The 17,522-nt window shown below is 35.5% G+C and overlaps 1 protein-coding gene across 1 annotated transcript in view; it reads left to right on the forward strand.

Annotated features, from left to right (window-relative positions):
* The first annotated feature begins 10,472 nt into the window (after window positions 1-10,472).
* Window positions 10,473-17,522, forward strand: part of SHOC1 (shortage in chiasmata 1) — an 82,081-nt gene continuing 75,031 nt past the window's right edge. Inside the window, exons 1-2 of the mRNA XM_046023923.1 lie at window positions 10,473-10,517; window positions 12,878-13,001. Coding sequence (XP_045879879.1) covers window positions 10,473-10,517; window positions 12,878-13,001 — 169 coding nt within the window. The remainder of the gene's footprint in view (window positions 10,518-12,877; window positions 13,002-17,522) is intronic.

Here is a 17,522-nt window from a genome sequence, read left to right on the forward strand (position 1 = left end):
TACTATAAGCTGGCTAACTGAACATAATAAAAAATAAACAAACAAAAAACGGCTTATAAAAATAAATAAATAAAAAAGGTGCTCAATAGGGTTAGATATTATTGTTTCAGGGTACTTTTTTTTCTTTTTTATGGTAAGAGACAATACAAGTAGCTAATCTACTCAGTTTGTACATACCAAGCACGTAGTAGGTGCTCAAAAATTATTTGTTAAATTAATTTACATTGTGAGGTATGAGACTGGGTCTAAATTCAAAATATGAAATTGTGAGAATTGTTGTTTATGAAACAACATTAAGACTTCTTTTGGAGAGGAGCACCTGGGTGGCTCAGCTGATTAAGTGTCTGCCTTTGGCTTAGGTCATGATCCCAGGGTCTTGGGATCCAGTTCCTCATTGGGCTCTCTGAACAGCAGGGAGTCTGCTTCTCCCTCTGTCTCTCCCCTTGCTCATTCTCTCTATCTCTCTCTAGTAAAAATAAATTTAAAAAATTAAAAAAAAAAAGACTTCTTTTGGAGAGAAAAAGAGAAATAGTTTTCCCATCTAGTATAAGGATGATATTGGCTACCCTGCATATTGGTGATTTGTTACAACTTAACAGATTGAATATACAATTTAGACCTCAGGAAGTTATTTGTTTTATAAGTTGGTTCATTTTCCATTAGGTACACAGTGGTGCTGTTATGCTTTTGTGCTTCGAACAGCTAGATTTCCCATAGGTGTGGTTAATCTGATGAAATATCTAAATGAGATATTTATTCATTTATTCTGTATCTCTACAACTTATTTGTTAAAACAATAAAGCATTATTTACTTTAAGTTGTTAAAGTTGTTAAAACAATAAAGCATTATTTCCTTTAAGTTCCCATAACTCTTATGACATTAATTTCCTCAGGGAATAACTAGTTTTTATGTAAATATCTTATTTCCCCTGCCACATTGACAGAGTAGAATCATTTGCTCTCCCCAACTAGCATAGTTCCTTGCACATAACATGTGCTCAAAAATAATTGATGGATAGGGGCACCTGGGTGACTTAGTCGATTAAGCAGCCAACTCTTTTTTTTTAATTAATTAATTTATTTATTAATTTATTTTTTAAGCATCCAACTCTTGATTGCAGCTTGGGTCATAATCTCAGGGATATGATATACAGCCCTGTGTTGGGCTTTATGCTGGGCGTGGAGCCTGCTTATGATTCTCTCTCTCCCTCTGCCTCTGTCCCACCCTCGTAAAGAAATTGATGAGTGAACAATTACACCTCACTGGGTGGAAGTTCAAAGACCTATATTCCTATACCACCTATTAATTTTTGGCAAATGTCTTAATTTCACTGGACTATAAAATATGAGAGGAGTTAGGGTAAATGTTACCCAGGGAAATATTAAAGCATAGAGCTAGCCCTTCCATTTTTCAGAAGGAAAAGAATACAAGTACAACTGCTTATTCCAGCCTAAGGCTTCTTTAGGGGAACAGAGTCAAGTCTATACATGGATAATGTTTTTATCCTAGCCAGAAGCTTAGCTTAAGTGAATTTTCCAATGTGTGTAAAAGATTATATATATATATATATATAAGGCATGAGATGACTCATAATCGGAAAAATGTATAGGGGTTCAACATGTGAAAAGAGAAAAATGATAGTGTATAGAGACAAATGTTGCAAAAATAGGCTACCATAACATGTGGCTTCTGCATTTGAAAAAAACCTAAGCTATATAAATAGTATATTTGTGAAAATTTCTTTACATGCTGATGCTACCACAGCTTGTTTCTAGCATTATTATCTAGTTTAATTAGATTAAATATGTTGTGCCAAAATGTTTGCTCTCAATCTATTGATGTAAAATAGTTCCTTACTGATCAAAAGATAGTATGTAAGACTACACCCATAAATTAGCAACCACAAGACCAGTTACTTATGCAACACATTTGTGCAATATTATTTCATTCCATATATCCAGATTTTCTGCATTATCTGGTTCAGACTAATCTGCAACTCTGTCTCAAGTTGACTATCCATCATATTTATGCCATGTCTTCTTTGGCTGATGTATGTGTATGCATGTGTAATATTTCATACACATTAATGCTTCTGCAAAAACACTGAAAACTTACATTTAATAGAAAATGCAAAAAAATTTGATTATTTCAAAATGGCCTAGTGCCAAATTTCAAGGAGTGATTAAGTATCTATTTTAGAACTCACTCTAGATAAGGTATTGTGCTAGTATATACAAAATGTGTAAACATAATTAAGATGTGGTCCATGGCCCATGATCTCAAGAACAAAGCAATCTGGTAGGAGACGCAGGCATGAACAAAACAATTATAATGTAAAGCATGAAAACTACCCAAAGTGGGACACTGTAAGAGTGCCAAAAATGTGACAACATATTCTAAGATTATCAGTGGGAAAAGGAAACAGTTGAACTGAACCCTGTAGAATAAATAGATCTTCAACATGTGATCAGAATACAAATAAAACAGCAGGAACAAAGACTTGGAAGTTGAAGGATCTGGGACATGTTCAAGGAATGGCTAATGGTTCAGGGTTCCAAAGTAAATGGGGCAAAATAATTGTTCCTTGCAAAGAAATTCAGATTTCATCTGATATGTGATAAATTATGAAGTTTGGGCAGGGAAATGATAGTTTCAGTTAGTTGTTTTAGAAATATCATCCTGACAGCAATACACAGAATTGTCTGAAGAAAAGAAAAATGAAAAAGAAGAATAACATCAGCCAAGGATTCATGAGCTTCTCAAAGGCTAAGATCTGTTTTCTTTATTTTTGCATGTTCAGTACCTAATATTGTGCCTGGCACAAAGTATGTTCTCAGTAAACATTAAACATTATTATTCTATCCTCAACAGCATAGCATGTGTTAAGCAATAAAGCTTAATATTATTATAAGGGATTTCCACAAGTATATGGAATTGATCTGGATAGTAGAGGGTTTTTCCAGCTTCCTTTATGGCTTCTCAGCTTAGTTTATATTAAAGTGTATTTAGGGGCACCTGGGTGGCTCAGTTGGTTAAGCGCCTGACTTGGTTCTGGCACTGATCATAATCTCAGTGTTGTTAAGATCGAGCCCTGCATTGGGCTCTGTACTCAGCGTGGAGTATGCTTGGTTTTCTTTCTCCCCTTTCCTCTGCCACTCCCTGTGTGCGCTCTCACATTCTATCTCTTTCTCTCTCAAGTAAATAAATAAATAAATAAATAAATAAATAAAAATATATTCAAGTGTGTTTAAATTTACTTCAACCTAGATACAAAATAATACTAACAAATAATGGTGAATTAAAATTTATAGTGCAAACTAATTGTTCGAAGATTCTTTTCATATGCATAATTTAGCAATGATGCAGAAACATCATCTATTGAGAAAAAACACGGATGACTTAGATGTACAGGTGAAATTCAGTATAAAAATATAAAGAAAACTAATTTTAGAAATTTCCAAAGATAAGCAGGAGGAAAATCTTTGTAAAATATATGGCAGACCAAGAACAAATACTCCTTTTAAAGTGTATATGTATGGCCCAGCTAAAAGCATAGACTCTGAACCAGACTACCTGGGTTTGCAATATACTTTCTAGCTGTTTAAACTTGGGTAAGACACTTAAGTTCTCAATGTCCCAGTTTTCTTACCTATAAACTGGGGTTTGTAATATAGTATCTAGTTTATAAGTAGTAGCAAAGTGTTCAGAATAGTGCTTGGCACATAGTAAGTGGTCAATAAATGTTTGGTATTTTAAAATTATTATTCTTAATGTAGCATAAATATTGTATTTCTCAAAGTCTGTTTTTTCCTCCTTATTTTAATAATAGAATCTCCAAGTTGTAACTATGCACATGACTGTCCAGAATAAACAATGAATCTTTTAGCCTTTACTACTGCTAAGAGTGACCAGGTGTCTAGGACCTAACCAATGAGATGTAAGCAGAAGTGTCATGTGGCAGCTAATGAGAACCTTCTTGAGAGACAACTAGATACTTACCAGATACTCAAAATTAAATAATATGAAGCCGCAAGGGATTGGTAAGGACAAAGCAATAGGAACTCTAAAACACTGCTGGTGGGAGTGTTAATTAGTACAATCACTTTGGAAAACAGTTTGCCATTATTGAATAAATGTGATGATATGCATACTAGATAATCCAGGAATTCATTCCTAAAATTACATTCCAGAAAAATGCACATGTATATCAGGATATATGTACAAGGATATTGATAGCAGCACTATTTGCAATTTATAATAATCCAAAGGTCCAAAAACAATCGAATGGATAAATAAATTGAGGTATATTTATATGATGGTGTATTCAGCATACATACATACAATGTATTGTATGTATTACATACATACATACAATGTCATTCACTGAATAGAAACAAGAACCAAACTAACACAAACAGCAATATTTAAAAATAAGCAAAACTATATCATTTAGAAATGCATACTTGGGTGAAACTAAACAAAAGCAAAGCAGTGATTACCATAAAGTCAGGATTATAGTAATCTCTAGGTCTAGAGGGAGACTTCCTCAAGGGAGAGTTGTGATTAGAAGAGGAAACACAGCTTCTCAAATTCTTGTAATGCTCTGTTTCTTTGAGTGGAGGTTGCATAGATGTTTCTTTAAAATAATTTTTTAAGCTATAGATTGTCTTGAGCATTTTTCTATATGACCATTACATTTCACAATTTTAATTACAGATATATAAAGAAACATTGTGCTCTTGGCCTTTCCTCTTTTTCATTCCTTGCTCTATCTTGCTGCCTGAAACATAAACACTGCCACCTGAGACCCTGAGACCAAGGACCACAGCACAGGAATATCAGAGTAATGAGCTTGATGGTTAAGTCCCTGAGGACTTTGTGGGGCACAGCTGCCATATCAGACCTGAAGCTTTTACTTCTGTACCTCATTTACATAACAGAGAAATAAATTTTATATTGCTTGGAAATTTTCTGTTACCTACACAGTCAAATCTAATATTAACTAATGTACCTATATACAAGATCTATAAAAGACAACCTACTGAATAGAAAAATAATCTGATCTTGTACACAGACACAGACACACACACACACACACAAAATTAGGCAATTAATGGAATTAATAGAAGAAGAAATCCAAAGGGCTTATGGACATCTAAGTGTTTAATCTTAGCAGTAATCAGGAAAATGTAAATTGAAACAATAATGAGATAGTATTTTTCATGTGTCAGACCAGCAAATATTTTTTTTAAGATTTTATTTATTTATTTGACAGAGAGAGAGAGAGGGAACACAAGCAGGGGCAGTGGGAGAGGGAGAAGAAGGAGCCTTGCTGAGTAGGCAGCCTGATGCGGGGCTCAATCCCTGGATCCTGGCATCATGACCTGAGCTGAAGGCAGACGCTTAACGACTGAGCCACCCAGGCACCCCAGACCAGCAAATATTTTTAAACAAAAAAAAACTCATTTCTGTTGAGTAGTCAGGAAAATGATCCCTTTCAGGCATTGTTAACATAAATCACTACAAATTTTTGGAAGGTAAATTGGCACTATTAAATTTGAAACGCTTTTACCACTTAAGGCAGCAAAGCAACACATATCTATACCATAAGAATAACAGCAATAATATTCAAAACTCTATGTCAAAGAATTCCTATTGCAGCATTATTTGTCAAGATAAAAAAAAAAAACCCTGAAAACAATCTGTTAAAGCCATCAGTAGCAGAATGTTTGGATAAATTATAGCAGATTTTCACTATGAAATATTACGCAGCTGTTAAAAATGAGTTAAATCTATATATTTTTACCTGGTTGTTCATGACGTATGGGTTAGTGAAGGAGGGTGAAGAAATAAGTCACCTATTCTTATATAATTGGCCAAACTATTTTGTGTGTGCATATCCATACAAATTTGTATGAATGTATCAGAAGGTATGAAAAGATATACGGCTAGGTGGAGGGATGGGGTAACTGAGTGATGGGCGTTAAGGAGGGCACTTGATGTAGTGAACACTGGATGTTATATGCAGCTGATATATCACTAAACTCTACCTCTGAAATAATAATACAATATATGTTAATTAATTGATTTTAAATTTAAAAATTTAGTTTAATTTAATTTTTAAAAGATACACCCCAGATTGTTAACATCGGTTCTCAGGGAATAAGATTGATAATAGAGATTACTTTTTCTTTATTCATCTTAGGATGGTTTTACCGGTTACAATGAGTATAATGAGTACAATGAGTGTTACCTTTGTAATTTTTACAAAATTAATTTAAAATTCGTTTTAATAAAAGGTATACATCCAAGAATGCATAGTAATGTACCTCAATGACAGATGAACATCTTTACATTGATCACCGCCAAACATTAAATCCGTAATCGGTGAAGCAAACTGCAGAAACCTGCGCAAAATACAGTGAAGTCAGTAACTTGGGAGAGTAATGTGGCTTATCCACTGATGTTTCATAATTAGTATTTTGTTAGTAATTAACTGGAAAGACACCCATGTGTTAGTAAAATAAATAAATGCATGTTCCTTCTTGCAATATTCTGGGGGAGAAATTTAATGCCAAGTTATGTCACGGAAAGAAAGACAGGAGTTAAGAAATACAGCGACAATTCTTCCTGGTCAGGTGGGTCTAGTAATTCCTACATGAGTGTGTTTGTGAAGGGGTGGCTATCAATCAACGTGTACAATCTGCAGGTCCCAATTCTAGCTATCTTCCTGCCCCTCCTCAAATGCTCTTCTGCCATCAAGGCACCGCCAACACCTACCCAGACACCTGAATCAGGCTGGCCTCCTCCCTTTCACTTTCTTGTCTCCCTGCATCTGATGGCACAATCCTCTGTTTTACATCGAGAAGTTTCTGTCCTTGCCTTCCCTCTGCTTCTTTCCCGTTTGGCCAGGATTAGCCAATAACATTAGAAGTCCAGACTCCCTGGCTTGGTCTTCCCTGCCTTCCGTACCAGTTCGTTCCGGGCTTCCCTCTACCTTCTCTGCTGCCACTCTCCACACGATGCCGCAAAAGTTCCGCTCACCAGCGAGGACCCCGGCAGCCCATGCACTGGGCAACCGCAGGCGGAAGTGCCCGGAGCTTGAGGGGCGTGGCCTGGCCTAGCTGGCCAATGCCTGCGCTGAGTCCACGGCCAGAGGTCACATGCTCAGTAGGCGGGAATTTTCCCAGGCGGAAATGGGTCGGTGGCGATAATCCCTCCAGTAGCAACCCTGAGAGGCTGAAGAGAGGTGAGAGGGAAGTTGGACTTGAGCAGAGGAGAAGAAAAGGTCAGGACGGGGTAAGAGTATGGCAGCTCCAAAATTTCTGGAAAATATCTTTTGAGGCACGGTTGATGGGGCTCTGTGAGGACAAGACCCCAGAACCAGGGTCCACGTAACCTAATGTGGCGGGAATAGAGGCGAAGGGCACAGAAAAGCCAGTGGTATTTCAACCCACTAACAAGAAGTTGTACAGACTAAAAAATACGAGAAAATGTGTGAACCTTGCCTCCTCTGGAATATTACATGGTTAAAGTGTGGTTTTTAGGCCAAGGAGTGAGGAAAGGAAGAAATCTCCATATGCCTTAGTCCGATGAGAGGAGGTGGAATGCCAGCCCAAAAATTCATATTCACTCGTGTCTTAAATAATCTTGGAAATAATATTCCATTATGTATACCTACACTTTAAATATGTAAAATTTTTATCTCAATGATACCTCAGTAAAACTGGGTGGAAAAATATCTTCTGCCTGCCTTCTCTGGTCTTTTGCCTAAGAGCCTAACTTAATTATTTATATGCATTTCCATTTTGGCCCCAGTCAGGAGGTAGCACAAGAGAAATAAAATCTTCAGAAACAGGTAAGGAAGAATGTTTCAGGAGCTGCAATTCCTGATTGATTGATTATTTTTAAAATAACTTCTCTTTAGCCATGATGTTGCTTGTTTTCTCCCTTTGACCTTTAGAAATAAGGCTGATTGATCTCTCTTCCTATCCATCCACTATTTTATGAGGGCGTCAAATACCTGTAATGCAATGAAGTAAAGTTGACAGGTGAGAGGAATTCTATGAGTATATATGATATATACTATCTTATTTAAGTACTGTATGTTCAACATGAATTTAAATGATTAATTTCAATACAACAGTAATTATTGTTTAAGGTAGTTGATGAGAGTGATGAATCTGAAGCTAGTAGACATACAGGCTTCACAAGAAGGGAAAATTTAAGATAAACGCTGACAATGACTGAATGGATTAACTAAGTAGATTGGTTGTTTTAAACTTTTTGAAATGACTTCTAGAATGAAGCACATCAGAAAATGTTTTTTTGAAAGCACAATATCAAGAAATGGAAATTCTAAATTAATATTGCCTCAAAGATCAGTGAACACTGTATGGAAAAGATATGGAAGTACAGTGATTGGAAAATATTTCCAGAGAAGCAATCACCAGTAAGAAAATGTTATGTTGACATTGTTTAATTAAGAGTGGAAGAGGGCACCCACACTATGTACTCCCCACATCTGTTGATACCACAGAACCTAACAGTATTAAAAATATTTCAGATATATTAAAAATAATTCAGATAGCTTATTGGGTTTGTTTTAATTGGAAAGCTTATTGTAATATCCACAATGTCTTCTGATTCATTAATCAGATAAAGTAATTATATTCCATAACCAGTTTGCTCTTAGTTTTTTTAATACAGTAATTGAGTAGTTAAGAATGTTCACTCAATGATGACTGAAAATAGGAATAGATCCATAGCTAATTAATGTAGATGAACTCTTAAGGTCTTCTGGTACTGTACCTTCACCCTAGATAAAGAACAGGTAAACTTCAAACAAATTTAAAATAATAATGGGGGCGCCTGGGTGGCTCAGTGGGTTAAGCCGCTGCCTTCGGCTCAGGTCATGATCTCAGGGACCTGGGATCGAGTCCCGCATTGGGCTCTCCGCTCGGCGGCGAGCCTGCTTCCCTCTCTCTCTCTCTCTGCCTGCCTCTCTGTCTACTTGTGGTCTCTCTCTGTCAAATAAATAAATCTTTAAAATAATAATGAAACTGGGGCGCCTGGGTGGCTCAGTGGTTTAAGCTGCTGCCTTCGGCTCGGGTCATGATCTCAGGGTCCTGGGATCGAGTCCCACATCGGGCTCTCTGCTCGGCAGGGAGCCTGCTTCCCTCTCACTCTCTCTGCCTGCCTCTCTGCCTGCTTGTGATCTCTCTCTGTCAAATAAATAAATAAAAAATCTTTAAAAAAAAAATAATAATAATGAAACTAAGGCAAAGCCATTCGGATTAAAATGTTTATTTCACTTACTAAAAACTTACTGACAAACTACTATATGAAGACTTCTGGCTTATATCTGAATTACCCAAAACATTTTAAGTAATGGATCAAAATGCTAAGAACTACCTGATACACTGATTCTATTCTAGAGTGACTCTTATAAGCTGTAATTGCTCTGGTTCTCACATAAATGAGAACCATCTTGGATTCTCAGCATTCTAAAATTTACCTACTGCTTCATTAGATGAATTTGTTTATTTACCACTAATATACCCATTGACCTAGGAATACTATGTCTTAGTGGCTTTATTCCAAATGGGCTATTAGGGAATTCTAACTTCAGCCTTTTTTATTTTTTACTTTATTTTATTTTATTTTATTTTTAGTAAACTCTACTCCCAACAGGGGCTTGAACTCATGACCCCAAGAATAAGAGTCACATATTCTTCCAACTGAGCCAGTCAGGCACCCCCGTGGGCTTTTTATTTTTTAGAAGACTGCAATTTCCCAAATTCTTCTCCCCTGCTTCAGCAGTTTTACTTGTTATTCTATTTCAAGACCACTTAAGAAATACGGTTATCCTGAGAAAACCACTGTACCATTCTTTCAAATTCCTGCCTATTTTGCAACAAAATGATCACAGAATATGTACTTTAATCCACCAGCCAGAAGTTGTGTGGACTAAATAATACATGAACATATATGAAAATTAGATGAATGATTTTATATCAGCATACATTATTTTCATACTAGATTTAAATCATAGTAATAACTGTTATTTTTATAGTTCGCTTTTTTTTTTTTTTATCACTCAGTGCCTTCTTAAAAATGAATGAACCAGGGGACGCCTGGGTGGCTCAGTTGGTTAAGCGGCTGCCTTCGGCTCGGGTCGTGATCCCTGCGTCCAGGGATCAAGTCCCACATCGGGCTCCTTGCTCTACAGGAAGCCTGCTTCTCCCTCTGCCTCTGCCTGCCACTCTGTTTGCCTGTGCTTGCTCTCTTGCGCGCGCGCTCTCTCTCTCTGACAAATAAATAAATAAAATCTTAAAAAAAAAAATGAATGAACCAAAGTTTGTGATTACGAATGGTTTCCTTCTCCTTGTTTTGCTATTTTACCAACATTTAATTTTGATTTTTGTATTTCCAGATACTGAAATTTGTACCACTTTCAAAGAAAGAAGACATGTTTTCAACATTCAAATATTGTGCAATAGACTATTTATATGAGGTAGAGTGTTACTGAATCACTAACTACTAAGAATTATGATATGAAGAGTACTATCTGCATTCACTACATGATTATGATAATTTTGCGGTAGTCCTTAGATTAATCCTTAATCTAATTACTTTGAGATTTATTTAAAATTTCTTCCCACTTCCAGTATACCTTAAAAATGCCGCTTTTGGAAGGAAATTATTGTCAATGTATTGTGAATTGAAGCTGTCAGCAGAAAAAAAAATGGAAACTTGGCATATTTAGGCTGCTTTTATATCAACATTCTTGAGTGATCGGGCTTGAAAAGATTAGATGGCGAAAAGCAGTCCCGGTTATCTTTATGAGGAAATAACAGTAACAGCGTGTATTGACCACTTGCTATGGGCCAGATACTTTGCTCTTTTGATGGATTATATCTTTTGATCATTTGCTCTTTTGATGGGTTATGCCATTTGATCATCATGACTACTCCAAGAGCTAGATTTTACAATTTTACAGGTTCGGAAACTGATGTCTAGAGAACTTAAACAGCTTATAAAATGCTAAGATTCAAGTCTAGTACATTGTTAAGAAACTAATTGGAGTAGTCGTCATACAATAAATCATTGTTCTTATAATCTTAATTGACAAGTTAAATTTTTATTTTTTTTATGACCTTGACCTCTTTACCAGGAAAAAAAGTTATTCCAATGTAACTAAAACTGTTACATTTTATAGGAAATAAGAAAGACATTTAGACATCTTCAGATTTTATTATTTCTTCATAACTGTGGGAGATAAATGTGTTATTATAACATTTACATGCTAGGGAATCAGAAGTCATTGTTAACCAGATAGATTTATGAACATATTGGCCACTTCAAAATTAGTCTGTATTCAAACATCCTTAAACTTTTATCCTTGCATATAGTATCTTAGTTTCTCACTGGTGGATAACATCCCATGATACAGTACAAATATGATACTGACTGATGGCATTTCTCACAAAAATTGTAGAATTCTGTAAAGTTCATGGAAACAGTATTGAGGAGCCACTCAACAGGTAAAGCTATTGTCAAATGAAGACCTTGCAACATTAGATTAGTTACAGAGAAGAGGAAGAGAATGATTTGCATATTAAAGGAGTCAGAGATGCTTTGGGAAAATTTGTTTAAATTTTTTTTTTTTTGACACAGAGAGAGAGAGATCACTCGTAGGCAGAGAGGGAGGCTAGAAAGAGAGAGAGAGAGAGAGGGAGGCAGAGAGAGAGGGGGGGGAAGCAGTCTCCCTGCTGAGCAGAGAGCTTGATGTGGGGCTCAATCTCAGGACCCCGGGATCATAACCTGAGCTGAAGGCAGAGGCTTTAACCCACTGAGCTACCCAGGCACCCCTTGGTTAAATATTTTTTGAAAATATCTTCTTTATAATCAAAGATGAGGCAATGACTAATATCCATATCATTACATAATACAGTTTATGGGAGAATTTTGACAAAAAAACAGCTATGGTTACAAGCTAATTATAACCAAAATTTTATTAGCTACAAAATTTAATTTCCGTAGCTTTGTTTCATTTTTTTTTAGACAAAGGATTAATCAAGCTTTTTTTCTGTTTTGCAATGAACCTTTGGTCCTCATTTTATATAAATTACTTTAACTCTTCTTTCTTTGTACCATTTATTCTTGGACAATTAAGACCTTTTATTTAATATGTATAATACCTTCAAGCAAACAAAGAACTCTTGGGAAGTAATGCAAGAAACTATCATTTGTCCAAATACATAGAATAGTGAATTTTGTGGGAAGTTGAGAGTTACTGAGGAAAAGCTTCATAGTGGAAATATTGCTTAAGATGGGCTTTGAAAGATAAATAGGATTTTTTTGATAAATCTCTTTTGATAATCTGAGAATAGTTTAAAAAAATTACCAAAATTTTCAGAGGCACACCAAAGATGATGAGGTTAAAGAAATAGTTTTATTTGTTGATTTTTTTTCAAGTTAGAAATTTATTTGCTGGTTGTCGCTAGTGAAAAGACATAGAAACAAAATTAAGACAGCCATATTATACTGTTAAGTGAAAAAAAGCACATTGCTAAATGGCATACTGTATAAATGATGTCGTCTCATTTGTGTCAAACATACACACACACACATTTAGCCTAGCCTAGAAAAGGAAGTCTCTGGAAAATATGCCAAACTATACTTAAATTAGTAGGGACCTTGACTTTCTCAGTTATGTGTTCTGTGTTATTTTATGTTTTATAATGAGTAGGTATTACCTTTAAATAAAAATGATATGAATTTAAAAGAATAAAGAATTTTAATATTTTGAATACTGTTAATTGCATCTGATAAATATTTTTAAAGATTTTATAATCTTACTTTCTTACATAGAATATAGTTAGAAAGAAGTTTTGCAGAGATGCTTTATTGCTTCGAGTCCCTTCATGTTTATATCAAGATGGAAATCATTATGCAGGAGTTATTGATAATAAGTTTAGGAAGCCATGGATGAGAGGTATGTTTTACTTTTATTTCTCAAAAATCTATTTTAAAAGTGATGTGGGAGTTTAGCACAGTAAATTATTAAGAAAATGTGCTTTTTTTATTAATAACACTGCATTGCATTTATTCATATCAGAACTCCAAGAGGGCCTGGGTAGCTCAGTCAGTTTAAGCTTCTGCCTTTGGCTCATCTCTGGTCATGATCCCAGAGTCCCAGGACTGAGCCCTGCATTTGGCTCCTTGCTCAGCGGGGAGTCTGCTTTTGTCCCTCTGAGCTTCCCCTTCTTGTGTGTGTGTCTCTCTCTCTCTCTCAAATAAATAAAATCTTAAAAACAAAAAACTCCAAGAAGGTTAAAAATTAATATTTTTATGACAGAATTTAGGTGACAAAGTAGGGAATTGGGAAGCTTATACTAGATATGAATAGAACAAATAAAAGATATGTAGATGATGAAGTCTTAAAATATTCTAGCACTGTAAACATTTGTTGTATTGTAATAAGATCTTGCTCAACTGTAGGAGGGCTACTTTAAAATGTTATGATATACTGCATATAAAATTATTTTTTTTTAGATTTTTTTTTTAATTTTATTTATTTGACAGAGAGAGAGAGATCACAAGTAGGCAGAGAGGCAGGCAGAGAGAGAGAGAGAGGGAAGCAGGCTCCCTGCTGAGCAGAGAGCCTGTCGCGGGGCTCGATCCCAGGACCCTGAGATCATGACCTGAGCCAAAGGCAACGGCTTAATCCACTGAGCCACCCAGGCGCCCCTACTGCATATAAAATTATTTTTAAATTTATATGTACAAAATATTATCTTTTGCTCTTATCATGTTGTGAATTTAAGAAAGATAGCTTCAAAAAGAAAGATAGAAAGAAAGAAAGAGGTAGCTTCCATAGAGGAGTCAAGTCAGTTAATAACATTCCTTTAGCATGTATTATGTACCAGGTACTGTTATAGGAGCTAAGGATGGTACTAATAAGACAGAAGTAGTTCCTTCCCTCCGTGGGTTTTCAGACTGGTAAAAAGAGTGCTGCAAAAAAACCATTAAATATATAAGCTAATATCTGGCATTAATAAATGTGTAGAGAAGACACAATAGGGTAATGTGATAAAAGATTTAGTAGGGAGCACTATTTCCTAAGATGCTTAGGGAAGGAGCTGGACATATGAGTTGAGATCTGAATGATGAGAAGGCAACAACAATAAGATAATGGGGGAGAAGCCTTTCAAGCAAATGCTGAGTTTCTGACTCAGGAATAAACTTGATGAGTTTTAGGAACAGATAATTAGGCCACCATGACAGGTTAATGAAAGGGGGATATTTAAGAAGTAGGCAGCTTATGAAAGATATAAGGCATTATAGGCCATAATACGGAGTTTATTTGCTTGTTTATATTGTGGCTAATATGGCAAATCATTGGACAGTTTTTTAAAAGGGTGTGACAATCTGATATATGCTTTAGAAAAATCATTCTGGTTGGCTGGAGTATGGAAGGGGTAGGGATTGGGAAGAGTAGAGATAAAATCAATCAGAAAGCTATCATATTGGTTCAGAATCTAGACTGCTAAGTGAATGTACTCTCTACATAAATGATGCTAGTGGCTTGAACTAGGCTTATATTAATGGATGTGTGAGGAGTGGTTGAATTGAGATTATATTAGAGGTCCAGAGGTCCAGCCAACAGTGTGAGGGTTAAAGAAAAAAACAGAACAATAAAGAATTTCTTCTAGGTTTTTGACCTGAGCAACTGGATGGATGGCAGTGCCGTTTCCTAAGATAAGGAAAGGCTCATGGGAAAGCCAGTTTGTGGCTAGAGTCAATTGCTCTGCTTTGGCCAGGTTAAAATGCCTATTTAGGCATCTAAATGAAGACATCAAGGAGGTAATTTATTACATAAATCTCGAGCACTGCTGGAGTTTCAAATTGAAGTAATCATATATGGATTGCACATAAACATACGGAAGTGGATGAAGTCACTGAGAGTATGAATATATATAGGACAGTGACTCTGTCCTAGCAGAGATCCTAGGACAAAATCCTAAAACACTCCAGCAGTGTAAAGGCAGAACCAGATAAGAACACAAGTGAGATAGGGATACCTGGGTGGCTCAGTCCCTTAAGCATCTGCAGTCAGCTCAGGTCATGATTTCAGGGTCCTGGGATTGAGCCCTACTTGAGATTCTTTCCTTCTCCCTCTGCCCTTTTCCCTGTCTACATGTTCATTTTCTCCCTCTCTCTAAAGTAAAATAAATAAGTAAATCTTAAGAAGAAGAAGAATGAGAAAGGTTAGGTTGGTTGGTTAGGAAGGTGTACTATTATCATCTGTCAATATTGGATGCCCATTTGAAATTTAGGGTCATGATCAGAAATGAGTTCATTCAGCATGACTGGATGATCTTTTTCCAATAATTTTCAGCTGTTCTGGTGTATGTACACAAGGTAGAGAGTAGAGGTTTTCCTAAGTTAGTACAAGGAAAAGAGAGGCAAAGAAATTAAGGATCTTTATAAGATAGTGGTTATGGGACTGGCTATGGGAACTGAACTGTGTAAGAAAGGTAGTATTATATTATATTATATATTATTAATATATTATGTAAACATATATTTAATAATATATGTTTCAATTATATATGCATTATAATCAAGTATATAATAGTTATAATATATTTATACTAATTAATATATATTAACATATAGTATAGTATATAAATATATACTATATAAAATAATATATAGATTTAGATATCCATCTATATATAAGATATATATATATCTCACATCTTTCCATTCATCAATTCATTACCCTTTTCAAACAAAACTAAGCATGAACGTACCCCTCTGTTACTCATGAAGTGGCATTAAGAACACATAATCCACATTGAATCCCTGAAAAATAGTCATTCTCATTTTAATGACCATGCCAAATAAAACTGTAAAAAACAGCATGTTTCATATTTTCCAAAAATGTGACATTGCTGATCAAAAGGTTGAAAGGTATCATATCATAAACATAATGCTTCTCTCTGGCACACCTGAATGGTTCAGTTGGTTTAGCAACCAACCCTTGGTTTCAGCTCAGGTCATGATCTTGGGGTTCTGGGATGGAGCCCCACATCAGGCTCCATGTTCAGCAAAGAGTCTACTTGAGAATCCCCTCCCTTTCCCCCTACCCCTTTCCCCACTCATGCTCACACTTTCTCTCTCTCTCTTAAATAAACAAATAAAATCTTTTTTTTTTTTTAAAGAAAGGTAGTAAGGAGAGTAAGGAAATGAGGGAGGAGGAATATTCATTTTACAATGAATATTGTAAAAATGGAATGAAAATCAGGTTGGAAGTAAGTTAAAGAATAGCTTTCATTAATCTGCTTATCTAAAAGTACAGAAGGAAAAATAAATGTACAGAAGGAAAAATGAGTTTATCATTTTTCCTATTTCTTTTTTTCTTTTTTAAAACAATAACACTAGTAGCCAAACAATTTTTTAAATATTTTATTTATTTATTTGCCAGAGAGAGAGAGTGAGAACAAGGAGGGATAATGGCAGGCAGAGGGAGAAGCAGCTTCCTGCTGAGCAAGGAGCCCAATGTGGGATTCGATTCTAGGACCCTGGGATCATGACCAGAGCTGAGGGCAGACGCTTAATGGACTGAGCCACCCAGGCGTCCCCATTAATAGCCAAAATTTGTTTACAATATGTAAGGCACTGTCTAAACAATTTATATGTCTCATCACATTTTATGTTCACAACACTAGGAAAAGGCCATTATTATTATTCCTAATTTGTATATAGGGAATGCAGGTACAAAGGGGTTAAGAGGTTTACCCAAGCTCATACACTTAATAAGTAGCAATACAAGTATTAAAATCTAGTCAGGGTGATTCCAGAACTTGTACTTGTTACTACTAAACTTTTGTATTTTTTCCAATGACACACAGACTCGGATGTTAAGTGATTTGTTCAAGATAACAAAACTAGTTAAGATGTAACATTGGTAGTAGAATACAGGTCCTTTGACTCTTAACTTCACTCAGTTGCTTTTTCTGAGATTAGTATTTGACATGATCTCTCTCTTAAGGAACCAAGGGTCTAATTTGAGAGACAAGTTATAGATACCTAAAATTTTAAAATATAGCTGTGTATGGTCATGTACCAGAATGAGTGCTACTGACAACTTGGGCCCTTCAAGGAGAATATATCAGAACAAGCTGAAATGGTTAATAATAAAACTTTATGAGGAATAATATGAGCTGTTGAACAGGACTATCTAGGATGGTAGTGCTGCATTAGCAAAAGAGAGGATGTAAAAATGAGGATGGTATGTTCAGGTGATGTTATTCTGACTACAGTTGAGCAATTTTAGAGGGGTGAATTGTAATAATGAGAAAGATTATTTAAATATTTGGAATCTGGTAAAATTTGGGGGAAAATTACATTTGTGAACAAATAAAGATAACATCATAATGTAAAAGGTTCGTGTTTGGCTTCTTTGTATTAAGTGCAAAAGAAAATTCTAGAAGTTAATGTTCACCAT

Source organism: Meles meles, chromosome 11 (assembly GCF_922984935.1).
Source record: "Meles meles chromosome 11, mMelMel3.1 paternal haplotype, whole genome shotgun sequence".
NCBI classification, from domain to species: Eukaryota; Metazoa; Chordata; class Mammalia; order Carnivora; family Mustelidae; genus Meles; species Meles meles.